The sequence below is a fragment of the Sceloporus undulatus genome, chromosome 7 (assembly GCF_019175285.1).
Source record: "Sceloporus undulatus isolate JIND9_A2432 ecotype Alabama chromosome 7, SceUnd_v1.1, whole genome shotgun sequence".
Taxonomy (NCBI): Eukaryota; Metazoa; Chordata; class Lepidosauria; order Squamata; family Phrynosomatidae; genus Sceloporus; species Sceloporus undulatus.
In genome coordinates, this window is record NC_056528.1 from 15380893 (window position 1) to 15401251 (window position 20359).

Below are 20359 nucleotides of genomic sequence, written 5' to 3' on the forward strand. Positions count from 1 at the left end.
CATGCAGAAGATGTAGCCAGCTTGCTTTCTGCTGCTCCAGAGATCAGGATGGACCCATGGATTCAAATCACAAGAAAAGAGATCCCACCTTTACCTCCTGGTAGTAAAAGCTATTCCACAGTGAAAACTACTGCCTCAGAGAACGGTAGACTTTCCTTTATTGGAGATCTTTAAATAGATGTTGGGTGGCCATTTCTTCATTTAATGATGTGAAGTCGAAGGCTTTCATGGCTGGCATCCATAGTTTTTTGTGGGTTTGGGGAGCTATGTGGCCATGTTCCAGAAGAGTTTATTCCTGATGTTTCACCAGCATTTGTGGGTGGCATCTTCAGAGAATGATGGCATGGAAGAGAATGGGGTGTGTGTGTGTGTATACACATACATACACACTGTGTTGGATATATATACCCAGGGTCAAAAGGATGTGTGTGTGTGTGTGTGTGTGTATCCATCCCACTCTCTTCCATGCCAGCATTCTCTGAAGATGCCAGCCACAGATGTTGGCAAAATGTCAGTAAGAAACTCCTCTAGAACATGGCCACATAGCCTGAAAAACCCACAAGAAAACTACTTTAATGATGTTTTCTGCATAGGGATGGGGATGGACTATATGGCCTTCCAGCTCTATGAATCTCTGGATTCTACGAATCTATAATGTCGCCGGTGAGAAGCCCACTGACTGTCTGTGATCCGTTTTGAGCCTGACCCTGATGCACCGACATAACTTGGCCTATCGACTTCTGTGCCGATGACGCATGTTTGGCAAGCTTAAAGTCAAAAGGCATCTTGAAAGTCAAACTGAGACTACCAGCCTGAAGGAGTCTTTCGCAATGTGACCTGACAAGACTTCCTGAAGTAATAATAATAATAATAAAATAAGAACACAAAGCTGTGTTTCCCGGAGAGTATGAGACCAAAAGGCACAGAGGCATATTAAACAGTTTCAAATATCACCCGGGAGAAAACCTTGCTCTCATTACGGTTCAAAGGGCAACAACATTTATCAGAGGCAGCCCAAGACATTTTGCTGCCTGATGCAAAGGACAATGAATGGGATTTTTTAAGGCTCGTGAATGAAGGTTGATAGTAGACCAAATTCAGCAGCTTATGCAGTGACACAGCACTGGCTTTACTCTGGCTCAGTAACCCAGGTTTCCTCCATCATAAGGAGATCTGCTCTTTGGTTTCAAGTAGGAGCATTTAACTGCATGGCCCACAGGTACTGGAAAAACACCTGTGCATAGCAACACTTCAGGCTGGCATGAAGCAAACAATGGAGCTCTGTAAGTCATAAAACCAACCCTTCCTGCTTGTCCTCCACCTGACTTGGGTCATGTTACTGGGGCAAGCCCCTGAAGGGAAGGAGGATGTGATGATACGGTTTTGCAAGAGGCGGAAACAGGTTGCAAGTTGCAACACCGACTAGCCATAGACCTGCTAGCTGCAAAGGAAAAGAAAGAAAGAGAAAGACCGAGAGGGAGAGAGGAGAAACAGAGAAACAGAGTGAGAGGGAGAGAGGCCATCCTCCACCACAAGAAACATGGTCTGAGTTATTATCAATGGTAAGAGCAAAACAGCTACACCTAAATGTCAGTTTTTGAATATAGCTTTGCTGTTCCAGTCATGCAGAGTGGGAAGCCTAGGAAAATGAAGTCCTTTTGGAAGTCTTGTTTCCCTGGGACATTATCTTTCTTGCTATCCTTGTGTATTGCTTTTTTTCCATGGATCATTTGCAAACGAAGGATTCCTTCCCGCGTCGTTTCTTTGTCCCAAGCGTGGAAAGGGAAAGGGTGAGAACTTGCTGCATCACTGCTTTTCAAAGGCTTGGCCAGAAAAAAATGAGGCAGTTCTGTTATCTTCCTGACTTGATTTATTAACATTGCATGGATTTCCCCCAGCCCTGTCAATATTTCACAGATGAGAACAAAGACCCAAGGGTCAACCAACATCAGAGTATGATGGGAAAAGATGGGGAAGAACAGACAAACTTGGAGAGGCTGCAGAAGATTGCTTTTGCCTGGGCCAACTGGGAAGGACAGGATTCTGCCCCTTCCTCTTCTCTTTTCTCCCTTTGTTGAGACAACTGAGCGCAAACTACTTCTGTACTTTGGACTCAGTTTGCAGCAATTGAACTAAGGAGGAGGACAAGAGGAGGAAGGTGGGAGGAGGAGGGAAACCGGGACATTTTAAAAGCAGCTAAACAAGTTGGAAGGCAGAGGGTTCACTGAGACTATCCCTGTACAATTGGGGGAATTGGAGGATATACTCCTCCTATATTGAAGGCTGTAACATATCTCAGTTTCTGAAAATGGGAAGTTTCTCTATGCAATGGCAATTGGTTGAAATTCTGTTGTTTCCAGTAAGTTTCTGCCAGTGTTGTAATCCTTTGGCACCAACTTTCCAACCAAGGTTGGCTCTACTCATAGTTGTGGATTCTGTGCCTGGCTTTGAGTTGACCACAGATGAAAAGAGATTTATTTGGGGTGCAGGAGACAATGTGCAAGGATGTATCTAGATGACAATGGTGCAGGATTTTATCATGTTTCCACAATTTGGGCCGTTGCATGACCTCTCCTTCACTCCTCTTCCAGTCTTCATTTTTCTGGATATACCTCTATGGAAAACCAACCTTGCCCTTGTAGCTTCTCATAAGTCAGAGAAGTCATCATGGCTGAATGGAGTCCATCCAATTCTGACGCAAAGTCGGGTCTTTCCCATTGTGGCAAGTGGCATGAGAAAGAATAATCTCATTGAGATTAGGCAGGATCTCAGTGTTGGTCATTTCTAGTGTCAAACTGATACGTTTCCCCAGGGATTTTGCATTGACATCTGCCTCTAGATTTTAATGAATTCAGGTTATAATTGTTTTTTTATGGTTGGATTATTTTATCTATTTTTGCCAGCTCTTCAATAAATGAATCACACCAGTGGCATGGTGGTAAGAATAACATCACTGAGCACATCTCTACACACATAAATGCGTTGGCGCATGTGACATGCTCAACCAAGCTCCCGTTCTTAGAAAACCAAAAGTATCATTGAACAAAAATGGCATATCCCAAGAGATCCTTTTATTATAATTATTACTACCATATTTTCTCTTTCCTCCCTTCCTGGCCCTTGTCACCAAATCGGGATAAAAGACGTCTCACAGAATTCTCTAGACTAAACCAAAGCCAGGGAAACAGATGTCCTCTGAAAACCACATCCTTTCTTTTTACGTCTAAGGACATTTTACTACAATGAGATAAATGAGGGTGTGATGGGAAAGACATATCCAAAAACATCATTTGAGTAAATGCTTGAGGGGTTTGGGGGGGGTTGTTGTTGTTGTTTTATATTGATCTTTGATACACAGTTTTCTGTTGGCTTGTTTGTTCAGCCTGCAGCTATGTAGCCGGAAAAATTCGGAGTTGCTGCTGCAGCTGTTGTAAAGATGAGGAGGAGACTAAGAGAGAGCTTTCAGCCCAACCAGAGGGAAAAGGTAAAAGATGCTGAATTATCCCTGTATGGTAAGATATTTCTACTTTGATGTTGTGGCGTGCCTTCAAGTCGTTCCCTAAATGGAACCTATCACAAGGTTTTCCTGGCATGCTTCTTCAGAGGGAGTTTGCCATTGCTATCCTCTGAGGCTGAGAGAGCATGACATGCCCAAAGTTACCCAGTGGTTTACATGGCCAAGCAAGGATTCAAACCCTGATCTCCATTGTCTTAAATTGCAAACCACTACATCATGCTGGTTTACTAAGAGAGTACAATCTGGTGAGTGTGACATGAGCAATGTGGAAGAGACCAGAATAATAACTCTAGATGCTTGCAGTTAAGGTATATTTATTCTACCAAGGAAACTATCCCAGGTTAGGAAAGGAGATAAGCAGAAGAAATGCAACAGATGTGGTCACAGAAGCCCCTAAAAGATTTGCTAGGAGACATCACTAGAGAGGATGGTGCCTCCGCAACACTGCGATAAAGGGAGCTATGTAAGTTGGTCATCCTCCTTGAAGAAGGTGGGAATTGATCGCAACATGGAAGAAGGAAACAAAAGGACCTAAGGAGTGGTTTGTGCTGTGGCCTGATAAATCCCCCATTTTTAATATTATTTTACCTTTGAAGAAAAACTGAATATATATCTTGGTTTCAAAATGCTTCCAGACACTTCCTAAGCTCACTCTTGTGGAAGGTGGAGGCATCTCCTAGGCCTAAAATGTCCCTTCTGATTTGGTTTGTAAGGAATTCCAGAACTTACGTTCTGCAAACTACTTTCTCTAGAATAAGGGTGGGAAACCATGAAAGACACAGACAATTTTAACCCAGCCAAAGTGGGGCGTTTAGGAGCTTTGGGCAGTTTGGAAGAGATTTGGGGCCAGAAAAATGTCCCCCGTGATCCATGGGCTGCTGTTTTCTATCCTGGATTGCAATGGGTGTTCCCCCACAAATGGTGATAAGTCAACTTCTACAAGTTTCTCCTTCAGCTCCGTGGGGTTCTGGATTTTGAATTTCAGTTTTGTCCCGATGGTGCCACCATCCAAAAGCACCACTTCTCACCACCGGTTGCACTTGTTCCTGCTACACCTCTCCTCCCAAAAGCTAGCGTGCATGTTTTCCAGCTCTTAGCTCTTCCTCCGAATCTGATTTTTTCCCCCTCCTTCTTATGTCTGTACAGTTCCACAAGTAACTGGATGACAAGGCCGGCCCCAAATGGCCACGCCAACTCCCCCATGTAGCATTCCTGTTCAAGACCAGCCTAAAAAAACCTGAGGATAAAAGACGGCGTGGGACCCATCCGTCGCCGGAACAGGATCCTGCGCTGCCCTTGCTTGAGAAAACTGCAACTTGGGGGAGATTCCTGCAGCCAGTATGACCAACAGTCATGCTAGCTGGAGGATTCTGGGAATGGAAAGAAGGAACTTTTCCCCAGCTGGAGTCAAAAAGTAACTTTTTTCCCTCAGCTGGAGAAAATCATAACAGTTGCTCAACCCACGAAGGGAAGCCTCCTCTGGCATCATCACAGACAAGACATGAAGACAAGTTCACAAACTCCTTGTTGAAAGGAGATGGATGCGTCTGAATTCCTTTGCCTGCGATACCAATAAAAGTCATCACTGAAAATGAGAAAGTGCTAAAGTAAAAAAGTCTTTTGTGAAAAGAGATGCTGACATCGGGATTTTTGTCGCTGTTGTGTGCCTTCGTGTCAACTCAGGCTGTTCACAAACCTGTTGATGTGTTTTCTTGGCAAGGTTTCGTCTGAGACACCATTGCCTCTGAACATAAGGCTGACAAAGTGTAATGCCCCCAAGTTCATCTGGAGAATCCTACGTTTCATGGCTCAGTGCTATGAAACCCTGGGATTTGTAGCTTTGTGAGAGATTTAGCCTTCCCTGGCAGAGAACTACAAATCCCAGGATTCCATGGCATTGAGCCATGGCAGTTAAAGTGGTGAGTTATTTCTGCAGTGCAGATGAGACCCAAACCTTACATAAGCTCACGCTACAGCTTGTTTTGCTCAGTTAGTCTCAAAGGTGCTAGAAGATCCCTTTGCATGCTGATTTTGCAGACTTACATAGCCATGTCTCTGAATTCTACTTCTCTGTAGAGCTTGTCATAGTGATCCAAATTCTTCTCACTTAGGAATGTTCTGGAGCACTTGGACAGACAATGGCTCCCACATCATTCTAGGTATTAACCTGCAAGGATCTGTCCACAATACAGGACTCAATGCACCCAAACATGTTCAGCACCTGGGATAGATTCACATATTGTTGTTCTTCTGTGCTTTCAAGTCATTTCTGACTTATAGTGACCCTGGGGCAAACCTATCCTGGGGTTTTCTTGGCAAGATTTGTTCAGAGGAGGTTTGCCATGGCCTTCCCCTGAGGCTGAGAGAGTGTGACTTCCCCAAGGCTGCTTAATGGGTTTCATGGCCAAGTTGGGAATCAAACCCTGGTCTCCAGAGTCACATTCCAACTCTCAAGCTACTACGCCATGCAGGCTCTCCAGTTCCCTTATAACAGATCCGATCTCAGAGCCACTGAGGCTCAAAACTACTAGCTCCCTACTCCTTACAGGGAGTAAACAATGGAGGTGCATGACTCATAAAACAGCCCTTCTGTTTTATGTGTGACTGGGTTGTGTTACTGGGGCAACCTTATGAAGGGTAGCAGGATATGATGTGTTGCTGGTCATATACTCCCTGGTTTTACAGAAAGATTGAGAGAAAGAGGGGCAGAGAGAGAGACCAACTATCTGCAGGTCCCTGGAAACATGATGTAAATTACTACTAACAGTAAGTGAAAAAATGACCACATCTAAATGCATATCCTCCAGTTATCCAGATTTAGCAGACACAATCCACATTAATCCTCTGCCATCCCCCTTTTTCAGCTGCTTTTAAAGTAGCCCAGTTTCTCTCCCTTCCTCCCACTTCTCCTCTTTGTTCTCAGCTTACTTCGATGGCTGCAAATGCAGTTCAAGGTGCAAAAATTGTTTGCATTCAATTAATTCAGATTTGGGGACAGGAGGAAGATAGGAAGAGGCAGTTTTTTGTCCTTCCCAATAGTCTCAGGCAAAAGCAAACTGCTGTAGCTTGGTCACATCTGTGTCAGTTTTCATCTCTGGAGGATAAGTAAATGACAAGACAGCACATGATTATGCTTTTGATTACACTTGTAATATTCCAATAACTTGGGATGGAGTTGAGAGTATGTCTTATAGAAGGAAGATTCATATTGTAGGGGGTAACTATGCACATGCAGCTGAACATGAAGCCTTCGTACCATTGACAGTCCTTCTTTATTAGCTGAATGTGCATGTCCTTCAGCACTTTCCACCAAGTGCAGAGGAGCATAAGAAGATCTCTGGTGGAGCAAGCCATGACTCTAGTGAGAACGTTTGCTGTCTTGTCATTCACTTACCCTCCACAGATGAAAATATTATGTCATGTTTGGCAGTCCCTTGCTATCCATTGAATTCCCTTCCAGCACTACGTGTCACATAAGCTGAGTCATTTGCATCTGCTTTGCTGAAAATTAACAGTAGGGAGCTTGGATTGGGGTTCAGCTTGGGGTTTCCGTCTTAGTAAATGACCTTACATGCAATGGCAATAGCATTTATATTTCTATACTGCTTCATAGTGAACTAAGCACTCTCTATAACATGTAAGGCAATTGCCCCCAACAAGTTGTTAGTCATTTTACTGACTTACGAAAGGATGGAAGGCTGAGCCAGCCTGGAGCCCTCTGGGATCAAACCCACAACCGCTGTGCCACACATGTTGAAAATTGAACTGCATAGCTTTTCAACACCCACATTCACTGTGATGTTGCGATGCACAGACCTCCTTTGAGCAATGGTAGCCAATGGAGTGACAATGGGCACCAATTAGCCTCTGGAAACTCTCTCATGCACTAGGAAATGCTTGAACATATCAGAAGTGCCCAACACACATCAGGCCCCTCTTGCCAATGCCCCGATACATACCTTCCCAATTCACTAACAGGGTTTCATGGCTTTCCTGCAACCTAGCCACAGATTTGTAAAGTTACGAATGGTAGAGTGTAGTGCTAGATTTCGGTCTGGGTTTTGACTTGATGTCATTCCCGTTGACTGCAGCCTGGATCTACGCCGCAGCAAGAATGGGTATCTGCTGTGGCTGTTGTTGCGGAGGTGATGACGATGATTTCCAGGACCGTCGGCCTCCACCTAACTACGTCCAACCCAGGCCACCGGGTATGATTATCGGCGTCATCCAGGATCCGTGCACTCGGACATGAAAATAGAAGACTGCATGTTCGCCATCTACTAGCATGGGATCCTGATCTGTGCCAGCTTAAGGATACCATGATTTTGCTCAATCCACCTCCCTTTGCATCACCACAGACAGTCATGAAGATAGGTTTGGAAACTCCTCTAAGAGAGGGGACGAGCGTGTCTGATTTTCCTCCCTGCCTGTGATATTGACAGATGTAAAGGTGGAAGTGTGTTTAACCAGTGTGCAAACAAGGGCATACAAAGGTTCAAAGAGATGTTAAACCACGTTTGGTCTTTGGTGACTTTTATTTTTCCAATGGCAGGAATTAAGAGCCCTATTACGGTAGCCATGAAATGGAGCAAGCTGATCTTTTCCATCCCCAAATAGATATTTCTGCACCCGCTCCATAAACAGGCAGCCATGATTGAAAATTAAAATAAAGCTGTAGAGCGGAGCATGTTGTCCTTCATAAAAACCAAAAGAAGTTAGAACAGGGGTAAGTCTGTATATAATGCCCTTTTCACCAAAGGGTGGTACATGAAACATATACAGTCACAAATGAACGATAAACAACAGTGTTATACAACAGCTTCCTACGTTCCAAAGGTCAGTTTTCACATGATAAAGTGGTCTATGGATAAAATGTTGGACTGGAACCTTTGCACTTGATACAATTATAGCACAAGGATTCAACTTTAACTGCCGTGGCTTCATCGTCTGGAGATTTGGGGTTTGTAGTTTGGGAAGAAACTAGAGCTCTCTGGTTGAGAATTCTGTGTGCTCATCCCTAAACAGCCAATGCTGGTGTTCCATAGAACAGAACCATGGTAGTTAAAGTGGAATCACAGCACTATAATTGTCCGAAAGGGTCCCAAATGTAGCCTCAGAGGATTCTCAGCTTGCTTCTCCCATTTCGTCCAAGTCAAGAGATCCCCACTAATAGTTTGGTGCTCCCCAAATCCTAAACCAAAACCACCCACTATGTTGAGCAGGTTGTTTCTGCAACACCCATTTCCAGCCCAACTGGGATCAGTTCTTATCCACAGCCCACCCCAGAAATGGTTGAGACTAATCAAAATGCTTTACATTCTCTGTGTCTGAATGGGAAGGATTGCTTTGATTACACACACACAGCCAAGCCAAATGGAGAGGATCCAATGGTTTCATCCCACACCATTCCGGTGAGATAGTTTCCTGCATTACTTCCCATGGCATACAAAAGCTTGTCCATTACAATAAACAAATCGGGGAAGATCAGGCAAAGCTGTTTTCAAAGGCTTTGCAGAAACTATGTCCGTCCAGGACCTTGGACAGTTTCCACCAGTCATGTACGTTGTGGAGCTGCACATGCCCTCTTGGTTTGGTGTAGTGATACAATTGCTCCTTTAAAAAAAGCTAGAATGTCTCTCAAACATTTCTGCAGGACACTTCTATCACTGTTGTTGCTAGTTGCCATTACGTTGGCTCCGATTCATGGCAACGCTGTGGATGAGAGTCCTCCAAGACACGCTTCTCAAGAATGGCACTCTCAGGACCAGGCTCTCCTTGACTTATCCACCTGTAATGTGGTCTTCCTTTCTTCCTACTGCCTCCCCCTTTACCATATTTTACCAAGCTATGGTAAAAGTACAATAGCCTCACTACAGTCATTTTGATTTCTAGGGAGAGTCCAGGCTTGCTTTGCTCAAGGACCCATTTATTCAGCATTTTGGCAATTCACGGTATCCATAGAACAGAGCAGATTCTGTTTCTGTCAGCTTTCTTCACTGTCCGGTTTTCACACACACGCAAAGAAATTAGAAATATTGTGACATGGATGATTCTGACTTTGGTATCTACTGATTGTTCTTTCCACTTTAGGACCTTCCCGTTAACAGTCGGTCTTCCATATTGACGTCTACTTCACATTTCCCAACTACAGTCTCCATTTTGATTTATTGCTGACCCAAGGTCTTGACTGTTTCAATGCCTTCACCATCCACTTTGAAGTTATACAAATCATCTGCGGTTATTATTTTTGATTTCTCAATGTTCAACTGCAACCTTGCTTTTGCACATGGAGAACATAACCCATCGCTGCCTTTCTCTGGTTGTAGATTCTCCTGACTCTCTCTTTTTTTGGTGTCAGTTGATGCTCTGTGTCTGGAGTAATCCATCCAGCTGGAAAGGATTTTCTTGGGCCTTTCTCACTTCAAGATTTCCTCCCCAGCACTGTGGTCTCAATGAACTGGCAGAGGCATGGAGCATGGGCAAGTTCTACATGCCATCCTGATGGGACACATGGGAGCTGACCACTGACCAGCAACCTCACGTAGTAGCTGCCGAAGATTGCCAACAGATGCTGTGCCATCTCCTGAAATGAACAAGTGTCAGTGTTTACTGAGGACTGCTAACTTGCAAACACTTGGGGTAGATCAACTGGGGCAAGGATAGGTTAGCGACAGAGGGCAGGGAACTGCATTAGCCCACCTAGAAGACCTTGGAGGGCCAATCCCCCCCAAAAACCCAAATATTCCCCCATCCAATGCTTCCAAAATATCCTGCTTCAAAAGTCCAGGATGAACCCTAGAGTAGAGTCACATGCGCCACTAACCACAAGTACTGGATTTGGAGTAGGGAACCCCTTGCCAAGAAAGTCTTACCTCTGGGGCTCCATCAGGGATCAGACGCAGGGGTTCCCGAAATGTAAGGACCTCCCTGGTGCTATTCCTTCCCTCCGACAACAGTGGGGTCTCTTCCAAAGACCTTTCTGGTTTGTTTTCCAAAATGGGGATAACAGGGGTCTCCATGACGAGGCAGAGTTTGTCCAAGTTGTGCTTCAGGGTAGACTAGGTGGAGAAAAATGAGAAGAGAAAAGAACTAAATCCTAGCATGGTGCTATGACACGCAAGCAAAGACACGGCCATGCCTTTCTCCCTCTTTCTTAACAAAATCATTTCATTTTTAAATACATGGTGCATCCGCACTGCAGAATCAATGTAGTTTGGCACCATGGTTTAACTGCCATAGCTCCATGCAGACATTTAGCTTTCTCAGTCAGAGAGCTCTGGGGCCACAACAAACTACAAATCCCATGAGCCATGTTGACCTGATCCTCCTATTTTTACTTGGTATTGGAACTCTTTCCATGCTATTTCTACCTTTAGAAGCAATTTTTCTGTAAAGCAATAAATGCCCAGGAATTGTTAACTGAGGCATACACATACAGAGAGAGAGAGATATACACATGCAGAGAACTGAATAGACAACATAAGGGAACATTAGAAGCCAAATGCTGGAGTTGTACAGAGCTTTGATCTGAACCAGTAGGGCTCCTTTATGATCAGTTATTGATGGCTGATCTGGCTGGATTTACTTGGGAAGAATATCCATAATTACTCACTCTTTTATGAGTATTATTGCAAGTTACTCAGGTCAAACTACTCAGCACTCAGGTCAAAATGTGGGTTTCCCAACAGGTGGAAAAGACTGTTAGGATAAAGCACCAAAGAAAATTTTGCAGCGTCTCAAATTGTTGTGGAGGGATTTTCTTTCAACAAACATTTTTATTAAAAACATCTCGGAACAAAACATCTGTGCGCCTGTGGCCAAAACAAAGCAAATGACTCACACACCAAGACCACAAATGTACTTTGAAAACTCTCTTGAAGTATAGTTAGTTAGGAAGGCCATTACAGATTCAGACTAGAGGGTAACTTTGCAAAGAGAGAAAAATGGGGTATCAATGCAAAAGCCTAAGGTAACTTTGTCTTTTGTCTCAAGGCAACAACATGGAACAACTCACCTCTTGGTTCCTCTTCATTGTAGCCACAGTCTCTGCCAAGGATTGCAGGCAGGGTCCCATCTTGTAATGGACAAACCACAGCTGGATGGAGTGTAGGAAAGTTAACAGACACTGCGTTTCCTTTAGGGCTCAACAGAGATGCTAAGTTGTGTTACAGCTCTTGAGACTACTTTGTCGAGTTATTTATGGCTCAGCAGAAGGGTCAAGTTGGGTTACGGATCTCGAGGTTCCTTGGTTGGCTCCTTGAAAAGCACAGGATTCAAAGGCCAGGGTTTTTAATGCAATAAACTGGGGTGGGCAATTGTGTGGGGGCCAGGGGCCAAAGTCTCCCTAGAAAAGACATACACCACAAATGCACAACAACAACAAAATCAAGTTGGGTGACTGAGATGAAAGTCTCATACTTTGGGTCTATCGTGAGAAGACATGACTCACTAGGAAAGAGAAGGATGCTTGGCAAGGCAGAAGGCAGTAAGACAAGAGGAAAATCCCATTACAAGTGAACAAAATCAGTCATGGAAGCTATGGATTTGGGTTTGCAAGACCTGAGCAGGGGTGCTGATAAGAGGGTGACTTGGAAGTCTCTCATTCATAGGGTTGCCATAAACTGAAGCCTTTCGTTGTTGTTCTTAACTGCCCTTGAGTCGGTCTCAATTCATGAAGACGCTATGGACATCTCCAAGACTTGTTGTTCTTGTTCTTAACTGCCCATGAGTCGGATGAGACATGGATGAGACATCTCCAAGTTTCCCTATGCTCAACTGTTTGGCTTAGATCCTTCAGATCCATGCCCATGATCTCTCTGACTGAGTATCCATCTGGGGTGAGGTCTTCCTCTCTTTCTACATCCGTCCACCTTTCCTAACATTATTGTCTTTTCTAATGAGTCGCATCTTCTCACAATATGGCTAAAGTACGACAATTTTGCCTCCAGAAGGATGAGATTATACTGCTGGCTAGTATATGCCACACCCTTGCAAAATTGCAATGCTATCGGTTTAAACATTACTGTAATGATGTTGGTCATGCCATAACCTCAAGAGTGACACTTCACAGGTAATACTGTTAATAATCAATAGTAATACTACTACTACTACTACTACTACTACAAGTATTTATTCATCTTTCCTTATGAATAGTCAATGCATTACATCCATTCCATTTTGAAGGGGACTGGGGAGGAAAATGGAGGCATCTGAGAGCTAGGATGGGGTCCTGTGCTCCTTGTGAAGGTGCGGAGGAACATGCTCTCAGGTTTTCACAGGTTTGTAGGGATTTTGCATGGCTTGTGGCACGAACTATCCATAAATAACCAACAATTTCTTTTTAAAATGGGGATGGCTTTTGAAGAATTGGTGGAGGCCCCAAAAGTGGAACCCAGGAGCCCATGGAGCTCACTGTGGCCATCCTTGAACTAAGCACTCAGCCCTTTGCTTGGAGGGATGCATTTCTCACCTGTGCTTTTGCAAACGGTTTCTTTTCTCTTTCCTCTCAAATTGTTCCCACCACACATGGGAATTTGCAAATTGTGGGGACTTTCTATTTGCTTAATTTGTTGTTTTTTTAAGGAAGTCAATAAAATTGATATCCCCTGAATTCATATCCTTGCAATCAACTCATAAATCTGTGCAACGCCTTTCCTACGCCAGCAAGAAACGGATTGTGGTAACATCAAAAAGTATTACTTTCCAATTTGCACTTGATCCCATCCTGTCTGTAGCCTCTTGTTTTTTGGAGTCTGGCTGTTTAGATTCAACTCGATGTGTGTCTGAACCAAACCACATTCTTGAAGTGCGGCCAAAGCCAAACAACGACGTAATGAAACATTTCCTTCTTGGCTTGAGATGCTGTCCTAGATTGCAGACATTTTTGTCTGTGAATATTGTAGGAATTGTTGTTGTTGTTGTTGTTGTGTTTATTTATATCCAGTTCAGGAACCTTTCTCTTTTCCCTGACACTTTTCAGGAACAATGGATTTTTTTAAAAACATAGGAAGTATAAAAGTTAAAAAATGAGTAAGATTAAAACCAGTTTCAAACATATCCAAATCCAGCATATTTTTGAGGCACATTGTTGGTCAAAGGCCTGCGAAAAATAGAAAGGTTTCCAGAGTCGAAAATCTCATTCCATTTGCTGGACTAAAATATATATATATATATATATATATTTCAGTCCAGCAAATGGAATGAAACTTTGCTATTCCAGAAATCTGTGCTGCTAGTTTTATATATCGCACCTGAAGAAGGCCCTAGATGTATTTACATAAGCCAAAATGCATTGGGCTTGTTTCAAAATAACAACAATAACAACAACAACAACAATAATAATACCGCCAAAGCAGTTGGAGATGTATCTCCTTTTTGTTCCTGTGGATCTCGTCGCATGTCCTCAATGCTCCTCTCTATAGCATTTGGAAGCAAATCTGCTCCGCCTGCTGGCCATCTCACATAATTGCCAAGAGCTTGGACCAGAGAGAGAACCATAGAACCATAGGTTTGGAAGAGATCCCCAAAGGTCATCCACTCCAACCCCTTTCCATTCAGAAACACACAATCAAAACACTCCTGACAGATGGGTTACAAGTAGTCACATGTGGCAACCGCAGCAATGGCTTTGGGCTAGGATGTCAAAGGGAATGGCGACTCTGACCTGGGTTTTAGTCTGAGTTTGAAATGACTATGGCGCTGAACCCAATCCTGTCTTGTTAAAAACCTGGTGCTGATCCCAGTAACATCAGAGCCACCATCTGAGACTGAATCAGGGTCATCCATATTGACTCCATATTCCTTGCTGCGGGAATGATGGAATGGCCTCTTCCTTGGCTTTGGCTATCTGCTTTGTAAAACTCTCATGAAGGATTCAATGTATGGTAACTTATGCACACACTCATGAGCTTGGAAGTAATGCATTGACTATTCATAGGGAAAGATGAATAAATACTGTTAGTAGTAGTAGTTGTAGTATTACTATTGATTATTAAGTGTCACTCTCAAGGTTATGGCGTGACCAACATCATTACAGTAATGTTTAAATCGATAGCACTGCAATTCTGGAAGAGTGTAGCATATAATAGCTGGCATTGTAATCTTATCCCTATGGAGCCCAAATAGCCTTTGGGGGTTGACTGATTCCTTTTGTTTGCAGGAGCAGCTGGTGGTTTCCATGTTAGAGGAGCAGCGGATATTTGCGAATGTTATTTCTCTTCCTATTACACAGAAAAACAACCCTACCCAACATCCATATGAGCCATTGAGCCAGACTCCCAGATCTATAGCTATTTCTGGGCAACACGACTCATATCTATAGTTGAGTGAAACTTAGCCATAGAGATGCAAGGAACCCCAAAGGTCATCCAGTCCAACCCTTCACCATGCAGGAAGGCACAACCAAGGCACTCCTAGCAGATGGACATCCAATTTCTATTTTAAGACCTCCAAAGAAGAAGAAATCCACACTGAACTTTAAAAGGAACCATTCAAATTGCTGAAACCTATCCCCAAAACCGGTCCTTTCAAGTTGGGAGAGAAACCGGGAGCAGTTTTGCCTCCGCTCTACCCAACCGCCACTCGAAACACGCTATAAATATCCTTCCCATTTAGCAAAATCAATTCGATTAGTCACAGAAAAGGTCCAAGAGTTAATCAGGCGCTAAACTCTCCTCCTCCGACTCATGGCTCCCACACTGACCTTGCTGCAATCTCCGAGATGAATTGCTAAATCAAAAACTCATTGAATTTAATGAGTTCCCCGTCAGATAAAAACATGAGAGCTGGTGTGGTTTTAGCATCAATACAGAGAGGCTCGCCTGCAGACCCACACTCCTCCATAAAGCTTCCTGGAAGCCTTTATCCTATGAGGACCAGCTGAAAAAGCTCAACACGTTTGGCTTGGAAAAGAGAAGATGAAGTAGTAATGGAGGTTGGCTTAGATATGTATAAATGTCCCTATTGAGGTGGAGTGCAATTGCACTATGGCGTCATTGTGCCTTGCACATGTAGATACACATTGTGCACTATGAGCCACACATACGGAAGCCTGTTGCACCTTGCAATTGTACATTTCTATTTTTTGTTGCATATTTGGTTGCAATTGCCACATAACTCCATGAGTGTAATATTGGATTATATCTCTTTGATATATACTCTCAAGTATTAATGATGGCTTATTAGGTCTCTTTGCCTGGGCATAGTTAAGCAGAATTGGGTGGCTATCCATCAGCATTGATCAGAAATTTGGACAAAGGTTGCTGACATATTGCAGAAATAAAGCAGTTTGACACCACTTTTACTGACATGGACCAATGCTATGGAATTCTGGGATTTGTGGCTTTGTGAGATATTTACCTTTGTTTGCCAGAGAGCTCCGGTGTCCCACGAAAATTCAAACGCCAGGGCCAAATTCATGCAAAAATAGGCAGATTGGGAAAACGTTCACCATAATGGATACATGTTTCTCATGCGGATGGTTTTTTGACATCCTGAGCCACACTTGCCGGCGGACACAATCTAGCATAAACTCACCAATGCATTGTTTAGAAATACAGCAACCTGGGTAGATTTGTGCATGCCTTGCCTTGCACACAAAGGATACCTGTGGGATGTTGCGATGCTTGTCTTGAAGATCTGTGAAGCCCACTAGGAATTCCTGCTCCATGAAAATTTCATTAGCAGCTGCCAGTCTCATGTCAGTATTCATATTCATCTGAGGATGTGGAAACATGTTTGTGTATTTGAACTCCAATGTGGCAACACAAAGAGAGAACCATAGAGTTGAAACCACCCAGTCCAGCCCTCTGTTGATCGGGAAAATCAACAACTAATACATCCCTGACAGATGATAATCTGCACATTTGAGAAAAACGCTCTATCTTTCTTCACCTGGGACCCCTAAAAATGATGGAATGGAGACAGCTCATGGATACCATCATCAAACAGAAACAACAATGCACATGAAAGTAGTCAAAAAAAAGAAGAGGGATGAGAACAAGAACAAGAAGAAGTCATCTCCACATGTCTGACTGTGGAAGGATGGTGCCAGTCTAACCTAGCTAGGAAGGAATTTATGGAAGCCACAGCTCAAGACAGATCCAACGTCTTCTTACCTTCCTTTGGCATCGATGGATTATGAGTCTGACAGCCACAGCGACTACTAAGGCTATCACCGTGGCCATGATGCTGGTTCCCCAAGAAGGTCCTACAGAAAATGCCTTCAGTGTGAAATACAGATTGACCCAGAGAGTCACATAGAGAATCTGAAATGACAGTGAGATAGAACGGATTTACATTTATGCCATAGCCAGGAACCTCTGGTCCTCTGAGATGCTCTGGATTGCAACTCCCATCAACTCCATCCAGCAAGACTAATGGCAAGAGATGATGGGAATTGTCTGTTTGTCCCATGGCTGGAAGGAATATTAGAAACTATTTGGAAAATGGTTTTAAAAAGACCCCGATGAGAAGAATCCTGGACTCCAAAGAATCTTCACATCTTAGGCCTTATTTTGCACACAATTCACACATGGTACATTTGAACACAAAACAGCCTTTTCTGAGCAGGAAACAGCCTTTTCGGCACAGAAAATAACATGTACACCCAGAAATATTATTTTCTCTGTGTTTCCTCCACAGAAAAATGCTGCATTTAGGGACTTCTTCGGCACAAAATCCACACATAAAACATATGCCACTGTGCCAAAAATAACATTTCCACCCCGTGCAGAAAAGGCGGTTTTTGGCACATAACCAATTCCATGAACATTTTGCACAAAATAGGTTCCAAACTGCAAAATCTGGGTGGTTTCAAAGACTTTCTCACAGCAGGATGATCTTTGCTGAAATTACTCACTGCTTACTTTGAGAAGACATTCAGTGCATGATTATATCACTAGCTTATTCATGTTTTCAGCAAAGTGTGTCCAACAAATTTGCACTCTGGCTCTGCAACCTCCAACGTTTTGTTGCATATACACACTCTGTGTGGCTAAGAGCCATGCGGACGGATGAGACATTATTGAAAGATGAGATATCGAAAAACAGGGTCTTAAAGAAACCAACATATAACCAATGTTTGCAAACCTTTGTGGTCTGGCTCTACAAAAGGATGCCCAATTTAAGAAACGGATGCTATTAGGTCAGACGCGAAATGCACCACTGCTTCATGGTCCTTACCACAGCGATGGCTATCGCAAATGCTCTGGAGTTGTAGAATAAGTAGCTTCTCACTTCTGGTTCCAGCACTGCCCTTTGGACTAAATGTTTCCACTGGTCAATGGTCATCTGTTTGGGCAATGAGACCAGCATTATCAATATTCAGTGGCAAACCCATCACAACCAACATTTAGTGTGACTCTGATCTAACTGCAGGAGACCCATCAAACCAACTTCTGGAGGTGAACAGATTCAATGAGTCTACTCTAGATGCAACTGTTGAAGACAACAGCCAACAGAAAACCACAATTTGTTCCCTGATCTCAATTTATTTTTGTCTTGTGTGTCTGTGTGTGTGTGTGTGTGTGTGTGCGCGCGTGCGCGCGCATGAGATTTTCAAACCGACGGCATCCCTTCAACAACATTCCTTTTGCTCTGCAGGCATCAGCAAGAGATAGAGCCTCACCTCAATTCCCACGTTCTTCAGTTTATCCGACCAAAGATTTATATCAAACCGGTTGGAGGAACAGGCCTGGTGTGCTGTGAGAACCAGGAGCACTTGGCCATTGCGAAGCCCTGAAAAGCAACAATAAAGAAGGCTCAGTATGAATGACAAGGAAGGATGGCATCATACCTTAGTAGTATACTTTGCTTTGTAAGTGGGAGGTCTCCAGTTTGATCTTTTTCATCAGAGGGGAGCGTTTATGTCCATGAAATCCATGCCTCTTCCGCACACTCCCATGCAATTTGCATCTGCATTACAGAAGCGATCGAGTTCGACAGTGCTTTAACCACCATCCTGGGATTTGTAGCTTGTTGTGGCACCACAGCTCTCTGACAGACAAGGCTAAAGATCTCACAAAATTGCACATCCTTGAATTCCAGAGCATCGAGCCATGGCAGTTAAAGTGGTGTCAAACCGCATTATTTCTGCAGTGCAGATGACGCTTGAGGTCAGATAAACAAACTGGTTTATTTTAGAAATGCATTCAGTTCCCCTTGCCACACGCAAAACTCAACAACATATGTGCGCCAGTGAAGAGGAAGGCTTCTCCTTTGCAGATGGTTTTATAGGTTTCTCAGACTTTTGAGACACAGAAAACCAAACTGTTCATGTCCCTGGAACCTATTCTCCAAAGGTTCCTGATAACATATGGAGAACTTACAAGCAGGAAAAAGAAACTGTTGTCATTGCTTGTGCCTTCCAAGTCATTTCGGACTTACATTGAACCTTTTCTTGGCAAGATTTGTTCAGAAGGGGTTTGCCTTTAATTTATTCTGAGGCTGAGAGAGTGTGACTTGTCCATGGTAGTTTCCAAGGCTGAGTGAATATTCAAGTATCCTAGTCCAACACACAAACCAATGCATTGCCTCTCAGGTAGTGATCAATCCTAGGGTTGTACATCCATTTTATAGGGACTGTATTCATCCTAACATTTTTTTCCTCTTTTAAATATGTGTACTTGGCCATAACCCCCCCCCCAGAGACCTTAGACAAGTCACACTCTCTCAACCTCAGGGAAGGCCATGGCCAACCTCCTCTGGACAAATCTTGCCAAGAAAACCCCAGGTTCGGTTCATCTTAAGGTCGCCATAAGTCGGAAATGACTTGAAGGCACACAACAACAACACTAGTAAGGATAGGGGACATTGCTTGAAACTCTTCCAACAACATCTCAGGTTGTTTGCCTTCTAAGTCTGTTCCTACGCATATTTTGCAATGAAACATAACTCTGGGGGGAATTAAATATCCCAGGTTTAGTCCATGAAGGTTAATGAGATGCATTAAATCGGTAACCCATCCACCCAAAGGTATTGCAAAGGCATTACAATGTGCATAAGGATCAGCAATGGAGCCATTCACTGTCACGCTGAAAACATTTCTATGTTAATCTCTCTCTTTCCCGATGCATATTATTTCACTATCTAGCAAATCAACATGCAAAAATTATTCCACTTACTTTTCTTCCAGGAGCCGGAAGAGTCCTCTGCTTGGCTTTGAGCGAAAGAGACCGAGAAGGACAGTTCCTCGGCTGCATCTGTCCGACTTTTGGCACTCGCCATTTCAAGGATATTTCAACCTTGCAAACTCCCAACTTGTACCGGGAAAGATCTAGATCTCCAAATCCACCTCTCTTGCTCTGAGTGCTCTTAGGCAGTCCTTGCCAGTCTTCTTCTGGGAGAAAAGCATCCATACAAGTGTCGCTTTTTCCATCCTGTGTCCAAGTGGTCAAAACTTGGACGTGAAGATGGGCCCTGGAGTGGAAATCAGGGGCCTTGAGGTCATTTTGGGAGCCTGGTTCTACCTTTCTGCCCAAATGTTTCGCTTCCTCTTTGCTTTTTCTCTAACGCTGCACTGAGTCATGCTCTGTGGCAACGTTCGCAACAACAATTGGGGTGAGGCACAGCTGGGAAAGAGGCCCGTTCATACACGCAATGCCAGTTCTTGCTCACTTACCCTAGAGAGAAAGCCAAAGTTTTGCCAGGAACTAGCTAAGGAAGATTTCTTCCACTTTAGAGACTATTGCACCCTTTTCTGGGTTTTAGGGGGCCAACTGTAACTGGACATTGTGCAAACACTATCACAATCATGTCCATAAATATATACGGACTTGATTGTGATTGTGTTGCAATGTTGCTACATCAACCCTGCAACACTGCAAACATTTATATTTATGTGAC

At 43.6% G+C, this 20359-nt stretch overlaps 1 protein-coding gene and 1 long non-coding RNA gene across 2 annotated transcripts in view; one reads left to right on the forward strand and one right to left on the reverse strand.

The window, feature by feature from the left end:
• The first annotated feature begins 1397 nt into the window (after positions 1-1397).
• Positions 1398-5114, forward strand: LOC121937011. Its single transcript, XR_006105067.1, has 3 exons — positions 1398-1562; positions 3383-3484; positions 4664-5114. It is a non-coding gene; the product is annotated as an uncharacterized LOC121937011 (long non-coding RNA).
• Positions 5115-8304: 3190 nt separating this feature from the next.
• Positions 8305-20359, reverse strand: part of TMEM268 (transmembrane protein 268) — a 13703-nt gene continuing 1648 nt past the window's right edge. The window contains exons 2-9 of the mRNA XM_042477810.1: positions 19639-20136; positions 18144-18253; positions 17699-17806; positions 16633-16782; positions 16122-16232; positions 11532-11612; positions 10390-10575; positions 8305-10100 (exon numbers count right to left, since the gene is read on the reverse strand). Coding sequence (XP_042333744.1) covers positions 9939-10100; positions 10390-10575; positions 11532-11612; positions 16122-16232; positions 16633-16782; positions 17699-17806; positions 18144-18253; positions 19639-19741 — 1011 coding nt within the window. The 5' untranslated portion in view covers positions 19742-20136 and the 3' untranslated portion in view covers positions 8305-9938. The remainder of the gene's footprint in view (positions 10101-10389; positions 10576-11531; positions 11613-16121; positions 16233-16632; positions 16783-17698; positions 17807-18143; positions 18254-19638; positions 20137-20359) is intronic.